Raw genomic sequence first — 15,103 nt, forward strand, 5'->3', positions numbered from 1 at the left:
TATAAATAGGTTCCTAAGTCTAAAGCATATCAGTACAATGAACAGCTAGAATAACGATTTGCACAGACTTTGGTTTGCTCAATTGCATCACTTCTCATCGTTGAACATGGCAGACACCAACAGAGATTCAGCATCAAAGAGGTAACTGATTCAGTTCCTTCAATGGATTTTTAACGAGACCCATTAGAGGTTACCACCAGTTATCTAACCAAGAGTTGTATTGCAGATTGGCAGTTGTTACAGGAGCTAATAAGGGGATTGGATTGGAGATATGTCGCCAGTTAGCCTCCAATGGTGTAGCAGTGATTTTGACGGCCAGAGATGAGAATAGGGGTTTTGAAGCTGTTGAGAATCTCATAGGGTCTGGACTATCTGATGTGGTTTTTCATCAGCTGGATGTGATTGACCCTGCTAGTATTGCTTCCCTTGCTCATTTCATCAAAACCCAGTTTGGAAAGCTTGATATATTGGTAGTTTTATTGAACCCTGTATTTTTATTTGTATCATTACAGAGAATTTCATCAAAATCTAGTTGCATAAAATCTTGCCATCTTGATTAGATTGGTTAAATGATTTAAGCTGAAATCTGTTCTAGGTGAACAATGCAGCTGTCTCTGGAGTCAAATTAGATGATGCTGCTTTGGCAGGCATAATGGCAGTGGATAACTCTGTAAGTCTCTGACCCTCTCTTTTGTAGCTAACTCTTGTGATAAACTGTTCCTAGAATGCCTACATTTAATAAGAATGTGTGTGTGAGAGAGAGAGTGAGAGACTCATATTTGATAGAAACCCTTTAAATCGCTCTCCGATACGTTGCAGAGGGAGTACAGGAAAAGATGAGTACAGAGTTCCCAAATTGGGTGTGTTATTAAGGGTTTGAAAATCCATCAAACAGTTCTCAGGTTAGGCAAATACCATATTTAATCCTAACCAGATGAAAGTCCTTAGCATACCCAAATCACTAGGCATAGGCAACACTTTTAACCCACCCTATTGTTACTCATATCATGCACATAAATGTCTTATTACTGTTTGTAATTGGGCAGTTTGGGTGGATTTGCATGTTCTGAGGCTGAAGGACTACCCTATAATCCCATCAAGTCTTGCGCCTATCCCTGAGACCCTATTTAATAATTAGGCAGGCCAATCATGTTTGAGACCAGCCCATGTATTAGGTTGGCCAAGTCAAAGGTTGTCACTACCTTGAATCTGAATCCATTCAGGAACAGGGTTGAACCATACTGATGCAAATGAATCCTTTCGGAGTTTTCAGAAATGACCCTGGTGTGGGATATTTCACATCTAGTATTTGGTAATTCAAACTATCTGATTGCTTCGCTTGACGGTCTGATCTGCGATATTCCTTTATGACCATGAACAACTGAGCATTTTTTTTACACTTTTTAAAGATCAGTTTTGTTGGACCCAATCCGATCACCTGGTTCAATGGTCTAGTGGAACATTGCCTTTAGGAATTCTAGATAGTTTATTAGCTAGTGAGAGGAATAGCCTGCTGCTCAACAGGGGGTGGTGGGTGATTTGTTAAGAAATTTTGTGCTATTATCAAACTGATTGGGTTTGTTTTCTTGTGTAAAGTTATTTATTTTTCCTTTTAGGCTGCCTTTTCAGAGGTTGTATCCTTGGGCTCTTCAGAATTCTATTCATATATTAAAAAAAAAAGGAATAACTTTCTTAATTCTAATAGAAAAGGATTAAAGCTTACACAAATGCTTCTACTCATGCAGGAAGAAGTTAAAGCAGCTAAATTTAGACAATTGGCAAGGCAAACTTATGAGACGGGTGAAGAATGTCTACAAGCAAACTACTATGGCACCAAAAAAGTGACTGAAGCACTTCTTCCTCTCCTTCAGTTATCTGATTCGCCAAGAATTGTGAATGTTTCTTCCTCTGCAGGGAAGCTACAGGTACTGATGACAAGCCTGATCTTGTATGGATATATGTTGGAACACCTTAGAATTTGCTCCATCTAGGTTAGAGGTTTCGTGAAACAAATCTTTTGCTTCTGTGGATTAAACAAGCTCTTAGTATTTTTCAAAAAAAAACCCTTCCTTTCCCTCAATTATTTGAATTTCATCATTCCATGCATCTAAGCAACATCTTTTTTCTTTTTCTTTTTTCATGTGGTACTTCAGTTAAGGTTCAAATATGGCGGAGATGTTTGTCTCCTCACATATTATTTGGAGGCTAATCCTACTTTTCATATGTCAATAAAGAAAGTTCGAAAAAAGTTCAATCTAATTTAAATTGTATGTCAAATTGAGTGGCTTATTTCAACAATATGCTTGTCAGGGATGGTTGTTTCCCTTGTTTTTAATGGTCCTTGTTCAGATCTTCTGCATCAAACAGAATGAAAGGATGTTGGCAACTTGAGATGGAAGTTTGATTAGGTGGTAAAATATGTAGATTGTATGCCACTGAATCTGGGTCTGCAACCCATGCCATGACTTGAATTCCCCACTCCAGTCTCTTATGAGATTGAAGTCCTTGTTGAAACCATGAGCTTGAAAACTTAATTTATCGTTAATGTGTAATGATCTTCACATTGGATTCTCTACTATCGATTTACAGCTTTTTACATAAATCTGGACTAAGATTTGCCAAGACTGATCCAGTGCTATTACTTGAAATTATGACCCATTTTGCTTGCAAAGAATTTTGGTGGTAACTGCATGCTAAACTCAGGGCTACTCAATGAACTGTTATCTCAGTTATTCGGGGTTGGCTACAGAATTCTGTTCTGCTACTTGACCACTATCTCTCTTCCCTTAATTATAAAGTAAATAAATATAACATGAGTTGGTATGGATACTATGCTAATTCAGTTTAATTGAACATAATTTCTCTCAATCTGTTGTTGCAGAATATCTCAGTCATCTGGGCTAAGGAAGTGCTAAATGATATTGATGGCCTAACAGAAGAGAGAGTGGATGAGGCAGTGAATAAGTATCTAAAGGATTTCAAGGAGGGTTTAATAGAAACTCAGGGCTGGCCTGCATATAGTATGTCCAAAGCAGCTTTGAATGCCTACACAAGGATTCTATCGAAAAAGTTCCCCAAATTCCGGATAAATTGTGTCTGCCCAGGTTCTGTCAAAAGTGACTTTAACTACAACTTAGGGAAATTTACTGTTGAAGAAGGTGCAGCAGGTCCTGTAAAGTTGGCTTTGTTGACTGATGATGGCCCTTCTGGGCTATTCTTTTTTCAGAAGGAAGTGACTTCCTTTTGATCGAATATTGTTCAGGAATTGTATTTTTCCTTTTTCTTTTCTGGTGGGGGGTTGGGGATGAAGATCATCTTCTTTTGTTCGAATGCTGTTCAAGATCATCTTCATGAGAGAAAATAAAGCTGGAATTAACTTATTTCCATACATAGTTCTTTGCTCCAATGTATAAAGCATCTCTCTAATGATGAAATAAAAACAGGTTAGAATTGGTACTAAATTGATTTGATTTTGTTATTAGATTCTCAGTTTGCTTGGTTAGATTGGTTTCCAATTGGTAGTCTTTACTTGTTCAAAGAAGCTTTGCTTTCCATTACCTTCAGTTGGAGAACTTGAAAAACACAGCACGAGTTTACTCTGCTTCTATTCGAGATTTTGAGGTCAGACACCACTTCTTAATCTCAATTTGAAAATACAGCTAAAAGCATTTGAAGGAAAACATCAGAAGATCAAAATTAGTCATTTAACTGAAGCAACAACAGAGCCCTTAAAACTCCACCACCAAGCCTGCGAACTCACAAGCCTGGTTGAGATGTTTTTATCTAATAAATTCGCATGAAAAACATAAAACCGATACAAAGATGTGTCAAGTATATATAGTAGGGTGTCCTTTTTCTTTTCTAAGCAAGATGTAAACCTTCATCATACTTGCAAATAAAATTAGATAATGAATTTATGTTTAATTTTGTAGATCTCTATGCATTCCCCCCTGCAAGGGATTGAAGAGGCACTTCTACTGGGATGCAGAAAATTAACAGTCAGGACGGATTCTCTTGAACTAGCCAACTGGTTGACAGATGCTGGAGCTCACCCCTGGCCATGGAAACTTTTTCATTTAAATTTTGATATTAAAGTTAGCCTTAGTCTATTTTTTAGTTTATTGTTCTTCCTAACTATGTACCTATTGTGCTTCAATAATAATATACCTCTCTTACCGATTTCCATGTTTATCATTCAATCTAAAGTAGTTTTCTGCTTAATGTTGCTGTTCACCATGAAAAGCATTATAACAAATAAACAGCCATTCTCTAGCTCAGAAGTTCAGAAAACAGACATTGATTATATTCTAACAAATAAGACAGTACTCCACACCTGCTTCGCCCATTGATGAGAATCAATAATGAACTCAAAAGCAAAGTCATTAAGAGAGAGAGGTGAAGTTAGAGATAGTTGAGGATTGAGAAGCAATGAGGCCCAAGAAGTTCATGACAAAATTACTTACAGCAATCTAAGAACAAGTCCTTTTTTAAAAACTTTAATATAATGGTAAGCCATTATCTAGTTGGCCATTTCAAATGGGTTCTAAATTTTGTTGTTTTCCTACTCGAAGCACTCCAAGGCAAGTTCTGTAATGCATTTTGTTTCAGGAGATTAGGTCTTGCAGGACGAAACCCAAACTATAACCACATTCAACACTCATAATGAAAATTTTTGGTTTGCAGGGGGGGGGGGGGGGGAACCTCCAACTTTCCTTGATTGATTACAGACTCAGACTCTAAATTCCTAAATTTTTTTTTTTTCTTTCTTTTTTCCAATTCCAAGGAATACTCTGAGGAAAGAATTCCCAATAAGACGACTTCTACATTACATGGTTTAAATTTCATTTTCGTGTACTCAATGCACGAGACTCCCATCACTGCAGGGTCTGGGGAGGGTCATAGTATATGTAACCTTATCCCCGTTTCGTGGAGAGACTGTTTCCCGACTCGAACCCCATGACTCCTAGGTCACAATGGAGCAACCTTACTGTTGCGAACATCAAATTCATCATGACCCATAATTTTAACCTAGAGCCAGATTCGAATCTCCAGCACTATGTGGTTTGAAAAAGAGTTTTCTTCTAATGAGAACTCAAAAAACCAATTTATTTTGTATTAGTCAAATGATTTTATTCTGATCCCATATCAGTCATATAAGGGATTTGATGTGGGTTGAAATGGTTTTTGATTCCATCATCTTATAAGCCGGTTTTAGGGATGAGTTCTTTTAATATTTGTATTAGTGGTATCAAAACAACTGATACTCCAATTCTCGTACGGAAGGAGTGACCTGATGCCAAAGTGAAGTACTCATTCTTTTTGGTTCTGCTGTGATTTTGTGGCTGGACCTGGGCTTGCTCATGGGCATATAGTCTTTTGGTTAGGCTTATCCTAATTTGAATATGGATGCCAGCCCATGAGGAAACATGTATGCTGATGTGATAGGGGTTCCACAAATTTGTTAGCTTGATGGGATGCCAGATCGGGCTCCTCTCCGGGGAATCCATCGCTCAGGGAGTGTCTAGGGACACATCCAACGGTTGGGCTACCATGCATGAATCCCGACACATGCCAACTTGGCATGCGTGGTGGTGCGCCAGAATGTGTGTGCGGTAGCTAGGCTGTTTGATTTGTCCCTGGGCGATGGGACTCCTTGGAGAGGAGCCAAATCTTGGGATGCCGAGGAGGATGGGAGGGTCTTGAGAACCCAATAATGTGCAGTGATTTACTTTTAGGAAAAATGATGGGCAAACGACTGGTACCATGTGTCCTCTCACACTCTCTCTCCTCCCTAACAAATGGGTCCCATAAATACAAACTCTGTGTTACTTTCTTCTATGTGTCCCATTGGTTTGGTGCGAGGGATTCCATTCTATAGTGGCTGCGTGTAAATCCCTTCACCCTTATTTTAATTTCAATTTTTTTTTTTTTATAGCTAGGCACTGCATATATTCTTGGCAAGCGGCAACTAGTAGGAATTTTAATCTCATACAAATAACTATTGCCTCACATGATCATTGATATGTGAGAGGATGTGTAATTTCATTTTTGAGCTGGCGTTATAAATTTTTTTTCCAAAATTATCATATGACAAGCTTTTACACCTCATTTTTTTTTTGTGTTGAATTCTATTCCTAATATTTAACTATTGCCTTTAACTTTTAAATTGGGTTTTCAAGTTTTACTGATTGGACTAATTGACTTCTGATTAATGACGTAAGGGCACTCGAATGCAAACACACATTTCGCACCCTTGCGGTTTCAAAGTTTCAGAATATGCATGAGAGAATATCCTTGTATGAAACGTCATGGATACAATTTTGTTAGGGAAAATTACAAGATTAGTCACTTTTGAGTTTCTTTTTACAAAATTAACCACTCTATGTTTCACTTAACGAAACTAACCATTACAATGTCTATCTCTCCCTTACTTACTTTGTTGACATTTTTACCCCTGCCCGTATTCCCGCCCATCCCTCCCTTGCAACCCTTCCCACCACCTGGCACGACGCATTACCCGTGTCTTCAGGCTTCTCTCCTTTGAGCACATGCAAACCCACCTCTCGCCAGCAGCAGAACCTCCAATGTGAGGCCCCTACACCTGTACTTCCACTGCGAGGATCCTGCACCCCTTGAAAACCCACTTCCACCGCCTTGAATCCCCTGAACCACGAGCCCCTGTTGGTAAAATCCTGTGAACATCACCGGTAGAGCAAATGTCCCGGGATTAAGTTCTGACCATAAAATGTAACTATCATGCTTGGATAGAGGAGCATTCAATACTATCAAAGTTAGACGGAAGCACCTCTTATTGGTTAGGAGTGAGTTGTGAATTCTGGTGAGAAGCTTGTGATGTTTGATCCAAGATATTCGGAATAAAAATCCGTATAGATTTGTTGGCTTTTTCAATTGCTTTCTCGTCAGGAAGAGCAGCTCCTAATTCCCATTGTCCCAAAACAAGATGGAAATTCAAACAAAAAACAGTGAGCTTCAAAAAGGTTTCCAAGGCTTATAACTGGGGCATCCTCTGCTTTTGATGGGGCCTTCAACTTCTCCAATACTTTGCTCCAGTGAAAAACAAAGGGGCCATCAATGGCGCATGGGAGCAGGTTATCATCAGACTGTCAGCTTCGTTTGGCAAATCAGCAAATGCTAACAAGGAGAGGTGGAATGGTCCACTAAATGTTTTTTCGATTCAAATAAAATTGCCCTATTTGCACATGCTACCTCAAGTTATGCACCTATCCATGGTGAAAATTGCGCAAAATAGCAGGTCACGAGTTCCTCATAGGAGCGGCAGGGCAGGGGAGTGCCGTTGCGGCGGAGGTGGGTGTGATGCGACAGAAGGAATGGGGTAGGGGTGGGGAAGGACAGAGTTGGTGGGGCGGGGCTGTGAGTGAGAGAGAGAGAGAGAGATGTTGCAGATGAGAAGAGGGGTTTCAGGGCAGGTGCACTGAGGAATTGAGGGGTTGTTGGGTTTGGGTGTAGCAATGGATGGGAGCGTGTAGATGCACAGGCATGACGGGTGGGGTGGCAGAGGAAGAGGAAAAAGAACAAGAAGAGGCAGAGCAGCAGCAGAAAAGGGGGTAGGAGGCGAAGAATGGCTGGTTTCGTCGAACAACGGTGATCGGAGAAGAGAAAGTGAGGGTTTTGTAAAAGCCAACCTGATATAGCTTAATCTTGTCATTTTCCTGTTTTCTTAAACCATCATAGAGAATCTGAGACCCAACCCGGATTTATATATTAATAAAAAATTCTCATCTTATAAGACTTCCATATTAGATTTAGAAAGGAAGAAGAAGATCATACCTTTGGTCCGGTGAAGAAAAGGCTCAATAATGGCGTAAGGGCACACGTATGGTTTAGTTTTTTAAATTTTATCTACCGGTGAAGAAAAGGCTCAATAATGACGTAAGGGCACACGTATGGTTTAGTTTTTTAAATTTTATCTAATCAAAATTTCTTTGCTTAGGCATTTCTACAAATAGGCTCTAAGCATATCAGTGCAATGAAAAGCTAGAATAACATTTTGCCCAGGCTTTGGTTTGCTCAACTCCATCACTTCTCATCATCGAACATGACAGACACCTACACAAATTCTGCATCAAAGAGGTAACTGATTCAGTTCCTTTAATGGATTTCTAACCCAGCCCATTAAAGGTTACTACCAGTTATCCTAACCAAGTGTTGTATTGCAGATTGGCAGTTGTTACAGGAGCCAATAAGGGGATTGGGTTGGAGATATGTCGCCAGTTAGCTTCCAATGATGTAGCAGTGGTTTTGACAGCCAGAGATGAGAAGAGGGGTGTTGAAGCTGTTGAGAAGCTCAAAGGGTTTGGACTAGCTGATGTCGTTTTTCATCAGCTGGATGTGATTGACCCTGCTAGTATTGCTTCCCTTGCTCATTTCATCAAAACCCAGTTTGGAAATCTTGATATCTTGGTAACTTTGGAGTCCATATTTTTATTTGTATCATTACAGAGAATTTCATCAGAATCTAGTTGCAGAAAATCTTGGCATCTTGACTTGATTCGTTGAATGATTTAAGCTGAAATTTGTTCTAGGTGAACAATGCAGGTATCTCTGGAATCAAATTAGATGATGATTCTTACGGAGCTCTAATGGCAGTGGATGATTCTGTTAGTCTCTGACCCTCTCCTTTGTAAATAACGTGTGATTGCAAGCTTTACAATCTGTACTTCATATTCTAGAGTTCCTCACAAGATGGTTATGTTAAAAAAGACTCCTAGATTCCTATCCATTACCAATTTATCTTGTGTCAAATTTTTGGAATGATTACAGGTTCCAAATTTAATCCAGTTATCACTTGTGATAAACTCTTCCTAGGATTCCAACATGAATGTGTGTGTTTTTTGTGTGAATGACGGAGAGAGAGAGAGATTAGGATTTTTTATGGTATAGTAACAAAAAAGGAAACTCTGTAGTTTTTAGTTTATGGTCACCATTTGATAAATTTCTACAAAAAGTTGCCTCTAAGAAAGGTGTGAGACTCCTATTTATTTGATAGAAACCCATCAAATAGCTCCCCAGTATGTTGCAGAGGGAGTACAGGAAAAGATGAGTCCAGAGTTCCCGTATTGGGTGTGTTAGTGTTTAAATATCCATCAAACAATTCTCAGGTTAGGCAAATACCATACTTAATCCTAACCAGATGAAAGTCCTACCATACCCAAATCACTAGGGTAGGCAACACTTCAACCCACCTCATTGTTACTCTTATAATGAACATAAATGGCTTATTACTGTTGTAATTGGGCAGGTTGGGTGGATTTGCTTGTTCTTCTTTTTCTTTTTTGTGTTCTCTGGATCTTGAATAGGTTTCAGTACACTATAATCCTATCAAGTCTTGCGCCAATGATTGAGCCATCGTATTTAATAATTGGGAAGGCCCGTTTGAGACCAGCCCATGTATTAGTTTTGCTTGGTCAAAGGTTGCCACTGCATGGATCCAAATTCAAATCCATTCAAGAACAGGGTTTGAGCCATTCAGATGCAAATAAGTGGCACTGGTGTGGGATACTTCACACCCAGCAGTTTGTAATTCAAATTATCTGATTGTTTTGCTTGACAGTCTAAAACCTGTGATAGTTTAGTAGCTAGTGAGAGGAACAACCTCCCCAACATTGGGTGATTTGTTAAAGAATTTTTCAGCTATTATCAAACTGATTGGGTTTATTCTCTCGTATAAATTTGTTTGTTTTGCCTTTTAGGCTGCCTTTTTAGAGGTTTTATTCTTGGGCTTTTCAGATTCTATTCAAATGTTAAAAAAACAAGGAATAACTTTCTTAATCCCAATAGAGAAGGATTAAAACTTATGCTGAAATGCTTCTACTCATGCAGCGAGAAGTTAAGGAAGCTAAATTAAGACAATTCGCAAGGCAAACTTACGAGACAGCCGAAGAATGTCTACAAGCAAACTATTATGGCACCAAAAAAGTGACTGAAGCACTTCTTCCTCTCCTTCAGCTATCTGATTCGCCGAGAATTGTGAATGTTTCTTCCTCTCAAGGACAGCTACAGGTACTGATAACAAACTTGACTTTGTAAAGATATTGGTCGGTACACCTTAGTACTTGCTCCATATAGGTTAGAGGATTGGAGAAACAAATCTTTTGCATCGGTTTAAACAAGCTCTTCCTTGTATAAAAAAAAAAGTTTTTTTTCTTCCTTTTCCCTCAGTTATTTGAATTTCATCATTCTATACATCTAAGCAACATCTTTTTTTTCATGTGGTAGTTCGGTTAGGGTTCAAATATGGCAAAGATGTGTTCTCATATTGTCATCGCATAATTTGGTGGCTAATCTGACTTTGCAGGTGTCAATAAAGAAAAGTTCAAAAAAATCCAATCTAATTTGAATTGCTTGAAGAATAACAACCAGTCCATGAAAAACAAGAAGTTTGTTATGTAAATGAGATGGGCCACCAAATGGCATGTGAGGAATTCCTAATTCCCCATGATACCATGCTTAGATTGAATAACAGCCACTATGGTTGTACACGCAGAGAACCCCCCCCCCCCCTTTTTCTTTCTTATTTTTAACACAAAAAAGTGAACAACCTACTGAAAAGGTCCCACCTAGTTCTGCTACATGGAAGTGATGTTTTGGTCATTTTGAACATTAGATGGATGGGAAGTTCTTAAAAGAAGTAAAGAGTCTATATGTCAAATTCAGTGGCTTATTTCAACCATATGCTTGTCATGTATGAGCTTTTTCCCCCCTTGTTTCTCAATGGTCCTTGTTCTCTCTTCTACTTCAAACAAAATGAAAAGATGATAGGGACTTGAGATGGCAGTTTGATTAGTTGGTCAAATATGTTGATCGTATGCCACTGAATCTGGGTCTGCAACCCATTCAATGATTTGGATTCCCCATTTCAATCTTTTGCGAGATTAAAGTCCTTGTTGAAACCAAGAGCTTGTAACCTTGACTTGCCATTTATTTGTAATGATCTTCACATTGGATTGTCTACTATCAATTAATAGCTTTTTACATAAATCTGGACTAAGATTGGCCAAAAATGATCTAGTGTTATTACTTGAAACTATGATCCATTTCACTAGCAAAAAATTTAAGTGGTAACCCCTTTGTAATGTTCCATGCTAAACTCAGGTCTACTAAATAAACCATGATCTCTACAGAATTCTGTTCTGCCACTAGAGGACTTCCTCATCCCTTTAGTAATAGTATTAGTAATAAAACAACATGAGTTGGTATGGATAATATGCTAATTCAATTTAATTGAATATAATTTCTCTAATTCTGTTGTTGCAGAACATCTCACTCACCTGGGCTAAGGAAGTCCTCAGTGATATTGATGGCCTCACAGAACAGAGAGTGGATGAGGCACTGAACAAGTTTTTAAAGGATTTCAAGGAGGGTTTGATTGGGACTCAAGGCTGGTCTGCCTATAATCTATCCAAAGCAGCTTTGAACGCCTACACAAGGATTTTATCAAAAAAGTTCCCCAGATTCCGTATAAATTGTGTCAGCCCAGGTTACGTTAAGACTGACCTTAACTACAACACAGGGAAATTTACTGTTGAAGAAGGTGCAGCAGGTCCTGTAAAGTTGGCTTTGTTGACTGATGATGGCCCTTCTGGGCTATTCTTTTTTCAGAAGGAAGTGACTTCCTTTTGATTGAATATTGTTCAAGGTTTTTTTTTTTTTCCTTTTCTTTTCTGGTTGGGGGTTGGGGATGAAGATCATCTTCTCTTGTTTGAATGTTGTTCAAGATCATCTTCATGAGATAGAATAAAGCTGGAACTACCTTTTTTCCATACATAGTTTTACTCCTATGTATTAAGCATTTGTCTAATAAGTAATGAAATAAAGTAGGTTAGAACTGGTACTAAATTGATATGATTTTGTTATTAGACTTAGTTTGCTTGGTTAGATTGGTTTCCAGATGTTAGTCTTATTCAAGTAACCTTTGCTTTCCATTACCTTCAATTGGAGAACTTGAAAAACACAACACAAGTTTACTGACTTCAATTCGAGAATTTTAGGTCAGACAACACTTTTTAATCTCAATTTTCAAAGACAGACAACAAAAGACTTCGAAGGAAAAGGTCACTAGGGCAAGATTAGCTATTTAACTGAAGCAACAACAGTGCCCTTAAAACTCTGCCACGAAGAGGTATCAAACCCCTTCAGCTGCAAAATCTCAAGCCACTATGATCATTACTGTTTATCGGCTAACAAGTTGATAATTGAGGATTGAGATGCAATGAGGCCCAACAAGTTCATGGCAAGGGGGGGGGGAGGTGTGGTGGTGATGGTGGCGGTGGTGGAGTGCTGAGACGATCAGGGGAAGGAGAACGGCGGTATTTTAGTTTTAACTTGAAATTATTGTTTTGGCTATGAATTTAACCATGTGATCATTAAAAGCAAGAGTGAATGCAATTTCAATTTCGAAATTGAAAGAGTTTCTCACCTATTTCAGTGAAATTTGATTGGAATTTTACTGAAACAATGTGCAAAAGTCAAATCAAACAACTTCCGAAATAAAAATCCCCTCATGAAATTGAAATAGAAATCATACCAAATCAAGCTTAACAGGGGGAAAGGTTGGACTATTTTTCGATTGTGTGTGGCTAATGGTGTCAATTAGGTATGGTTCGGGTTCTGGAATTGGGCCTACTTATGGACATCTAATCTTATGACTGGACTTTTTAGATTTCTTTTTGGGGAAAATGATGCCAGACTGCTGGTATCATGGATTTGGATTCTGTGTTGCCGCTGCCCGTACGGCCGGCATGCGGCCTCACACAGGCAGGGTGAAATGACTGCCCTACCCACTGCCAAAGCACCCTGCCTGGCTGGGGTCCACGCCCTGCCTGTGATGGCGTACGGGCGTGGCAACAGAGTATCCCGATTGCGGTATCATGCGCCCTCTCACATACTCTTCTCCTTGATATGTGGGCCTCTCTCTGTATATAAAACTCTGCAGTGCCCCTCCTATGCTCCCTTTGGCTTCGTGTGCATGGGAGATTCCATTCTACACTGACAACATGTCAATCACTCCCCTTTTACTTATTTCAATTTTTTATGGGAGAATGTTCTCTGTGCCGGGGGCGCAAGTTGCGCCCAGACACATGGGGGTGGGCGCAATGACCACCCTGCCCCCTGAGTGGTAGGCACATGTGTTTGGGCGCAGTCTGCGTTGCGGCACAGAAAACATCAGCCCATTTTTTATTGTCTTTACTTTTCTTTCTGTGTTATCCATGTAGGGGTGTCATTAGTGTCAAAATTGGCACATTAGCTCATCCCCCGTAAGGATATCCTTAGGCTAGCAAAACTTAACCAACAATCTATTTTGATGGAGTTTTATTATGATATAATGAATAAATGCCCAACAAATTGATACTATACAACAACAACAACAACAACAACAACATCATAACCTTATTCCAACTTAATGGGGGTCGGCTACATGGATCCTAAAAGAGTCAACAAAATAATAATAAAGAAATAAAGGGAAGAAGCATACAACATCAACACAAACTCTAGGACATCTAGAGGTCTCTGTTGAACATGGTCATACCACCTCAAACAATTCTCTCTAAGTTTATCATGTATCGAAGTTACTCCCAACCCAGTTCTAATATGATCATTCCTCACTTTATCCTTCCTAGTTTTCCCACTCATCCATCTCTGCAACACCAACTTTATTTATTTGGCATTTCTTCACCGCTCACATTCCGCCCCATTCATCGTAACTAGTCTAATGATAATTATATAAAACTTTCTTTTAAGCTCTTTAAAGGGATACGTCGATCACACAGAACTCCGATCGCACCTCTCCACTTCATCCACCCTATTTAATCCTTTGGGCAACATCGTAATCTACATTGCCCTCCTTGTTTACGATTGATCCCAGATATCTAAAGTGGTCACTTTGCGGGATTTCTTTCTCATCAATATTATTCACCACCTCATTATCCATCCTAGTGCGGCTAAAGTTACACACCATATATTTGGTCTTAGTTCTACTTATCTTTAGACCTTTTGATTTCATGATAATTCTCCATAGCTTCAATTTGGAGTGTTGAAATAGGTGGAGTTCCTATTGGAACTCAGGGAAGAGGTACTTGTGGATAGTAGAGATTGCAAGTGGTTCAGGTGATGAACAAGTGCAAGTTTGGAAAGAATTAAGTGTCTTTTCGTTTCAGATTTGGTGAGTGGTAGCGATCTCTTGAAGTGGGTTGCAGCGGTAGGAGAGGTACGTGGAGCCATGTCCCATCGTGTGGCAATGGTGAGCTGTACGGAACACCCTTGGTGGAGGTGTTGGCCATGCCGGTTTGGGTATGTTAGTCAGGCAAGGAAACCTTGGGCAGGGGTGTGGGCCATTCCAGTTGGGGTATGACAGAGTTGGCAAAGTCGACATCAACACCAGTCTTCTTCAGGGTGGCTGCAAAATCCAACCCAAGGTAGAGATAATTGGGGTTGGGTATATCTTGTATTCTGTTTGTTCACATAATTGATATTGAATCTGTATTTGTAATTGAGATGGGTTTTGAGTTCATTACATGTATGGGGTAAAATCATAACTGTGTAGGGATTAGGGTTTGGGGTTCGCCTATATATTGTTTCTATGTGAAAAAACTCTAATCACAAAAAAATTGAAAGTACTTTGTCAGATGGAGAGTGGTGTAGAAAGTTTTTCCAAGAAGTATGGAAAACCCCTGATTCTCTCGGGTGGAGGGTGGATGTAAACAAGTGAGACATCATCCATGGAACCCGTCCAAACCACTTAAAATATTATGTTTTGCTTGACTGGTATAAGTTGCATAACTGATTTCTTAATAGTGATGTAAGGGCACTCGCAAGCAAAGCATCCATGGGGACAATATGGATTAATTTAGTTTTCTTGAAATATCAAACTGAGACAGCCACGGTTCTTGGTTTATTGACTTCTCAATAATGATGCAAGTGCAATCGTAAGAATGCACAAATTTCACTATTTAGGATCATTGCAAAGGAAATACTTTGGCATTTCAATAGACTCCTAAACCTAAAAGCATATCGGTGCATTGATTGAACAACTAGAATTCACATTTTGCCTAGAATTCCCATCGTT

General features: G+C 39.2%; 1 protein-coding gene across 1 annotated transcript; it reads left to right on the plus strand.

Moving 5' to 3' along the window:
• Nucleotides 1-11,803, plus strand: LOC122643948 (salutaridine reductase-like). Its single transcript, XM_043837525.1, has 6 exons — nt 1-17; nt 7,989-8,112; nt 8,199-8,442; nt 8,565-8,639; nt 9,862-10,041; nt 11,296-11,803. The coding sequence occupies exons 2-6, from the start codon at nt 8,078-8,080 to the stop codon at nt 11,659-11,661; spliced, it is 900 nt and encodes a 299-aa protein (XP_043693460.1). The 5' UTR covers nt 1-17; nt 7,989-8,077; the 3' UTR covers nt 11,662-11,803.
• The last annotated feature ends 3,300 nt before the right edge of the window (nt 11,804-15,103 follow it).

This window comes from Telopea speciosissima, chromosome 10 (assembly GCF_018873765.1).
Source record: "Telopea speciosissima isolate NSW1024214 ecotype Mountain lineage chromosome 10, Tspe_v1, whole genome shotgun sequence".
Lineage (NCBI taxonomy): Eukaryota > Viridiplantae > Streptophyta > Magnoliopsida > Proteales > Proteaceae > Telopea > Telopea speciosissima.

Excerpts from the sequence above, each read along its gene's own strand:
- LOC122643948 (XM_043837525.1), top strand. The coding sequence starts at position 8,078 with ATGACAGACACCTACACAAATTCTGCATCAAAGAG. Across the intron at positions 8,640-9,861 it reads TAATGGCAGTGGATGATTCT|CGAGAAGTTAAGGAAGCTAA; the intron begins GTTAGTCTCTGA and ends CTACTCATGCAG. Across the intron at positions 10,042-11,295 it reads CCTCTCAAGGACAGCTACAG|AACATCTCACTCACCTGGGC; the intron begins GTACTGATAACA and ends CTGTTGTTGCAG.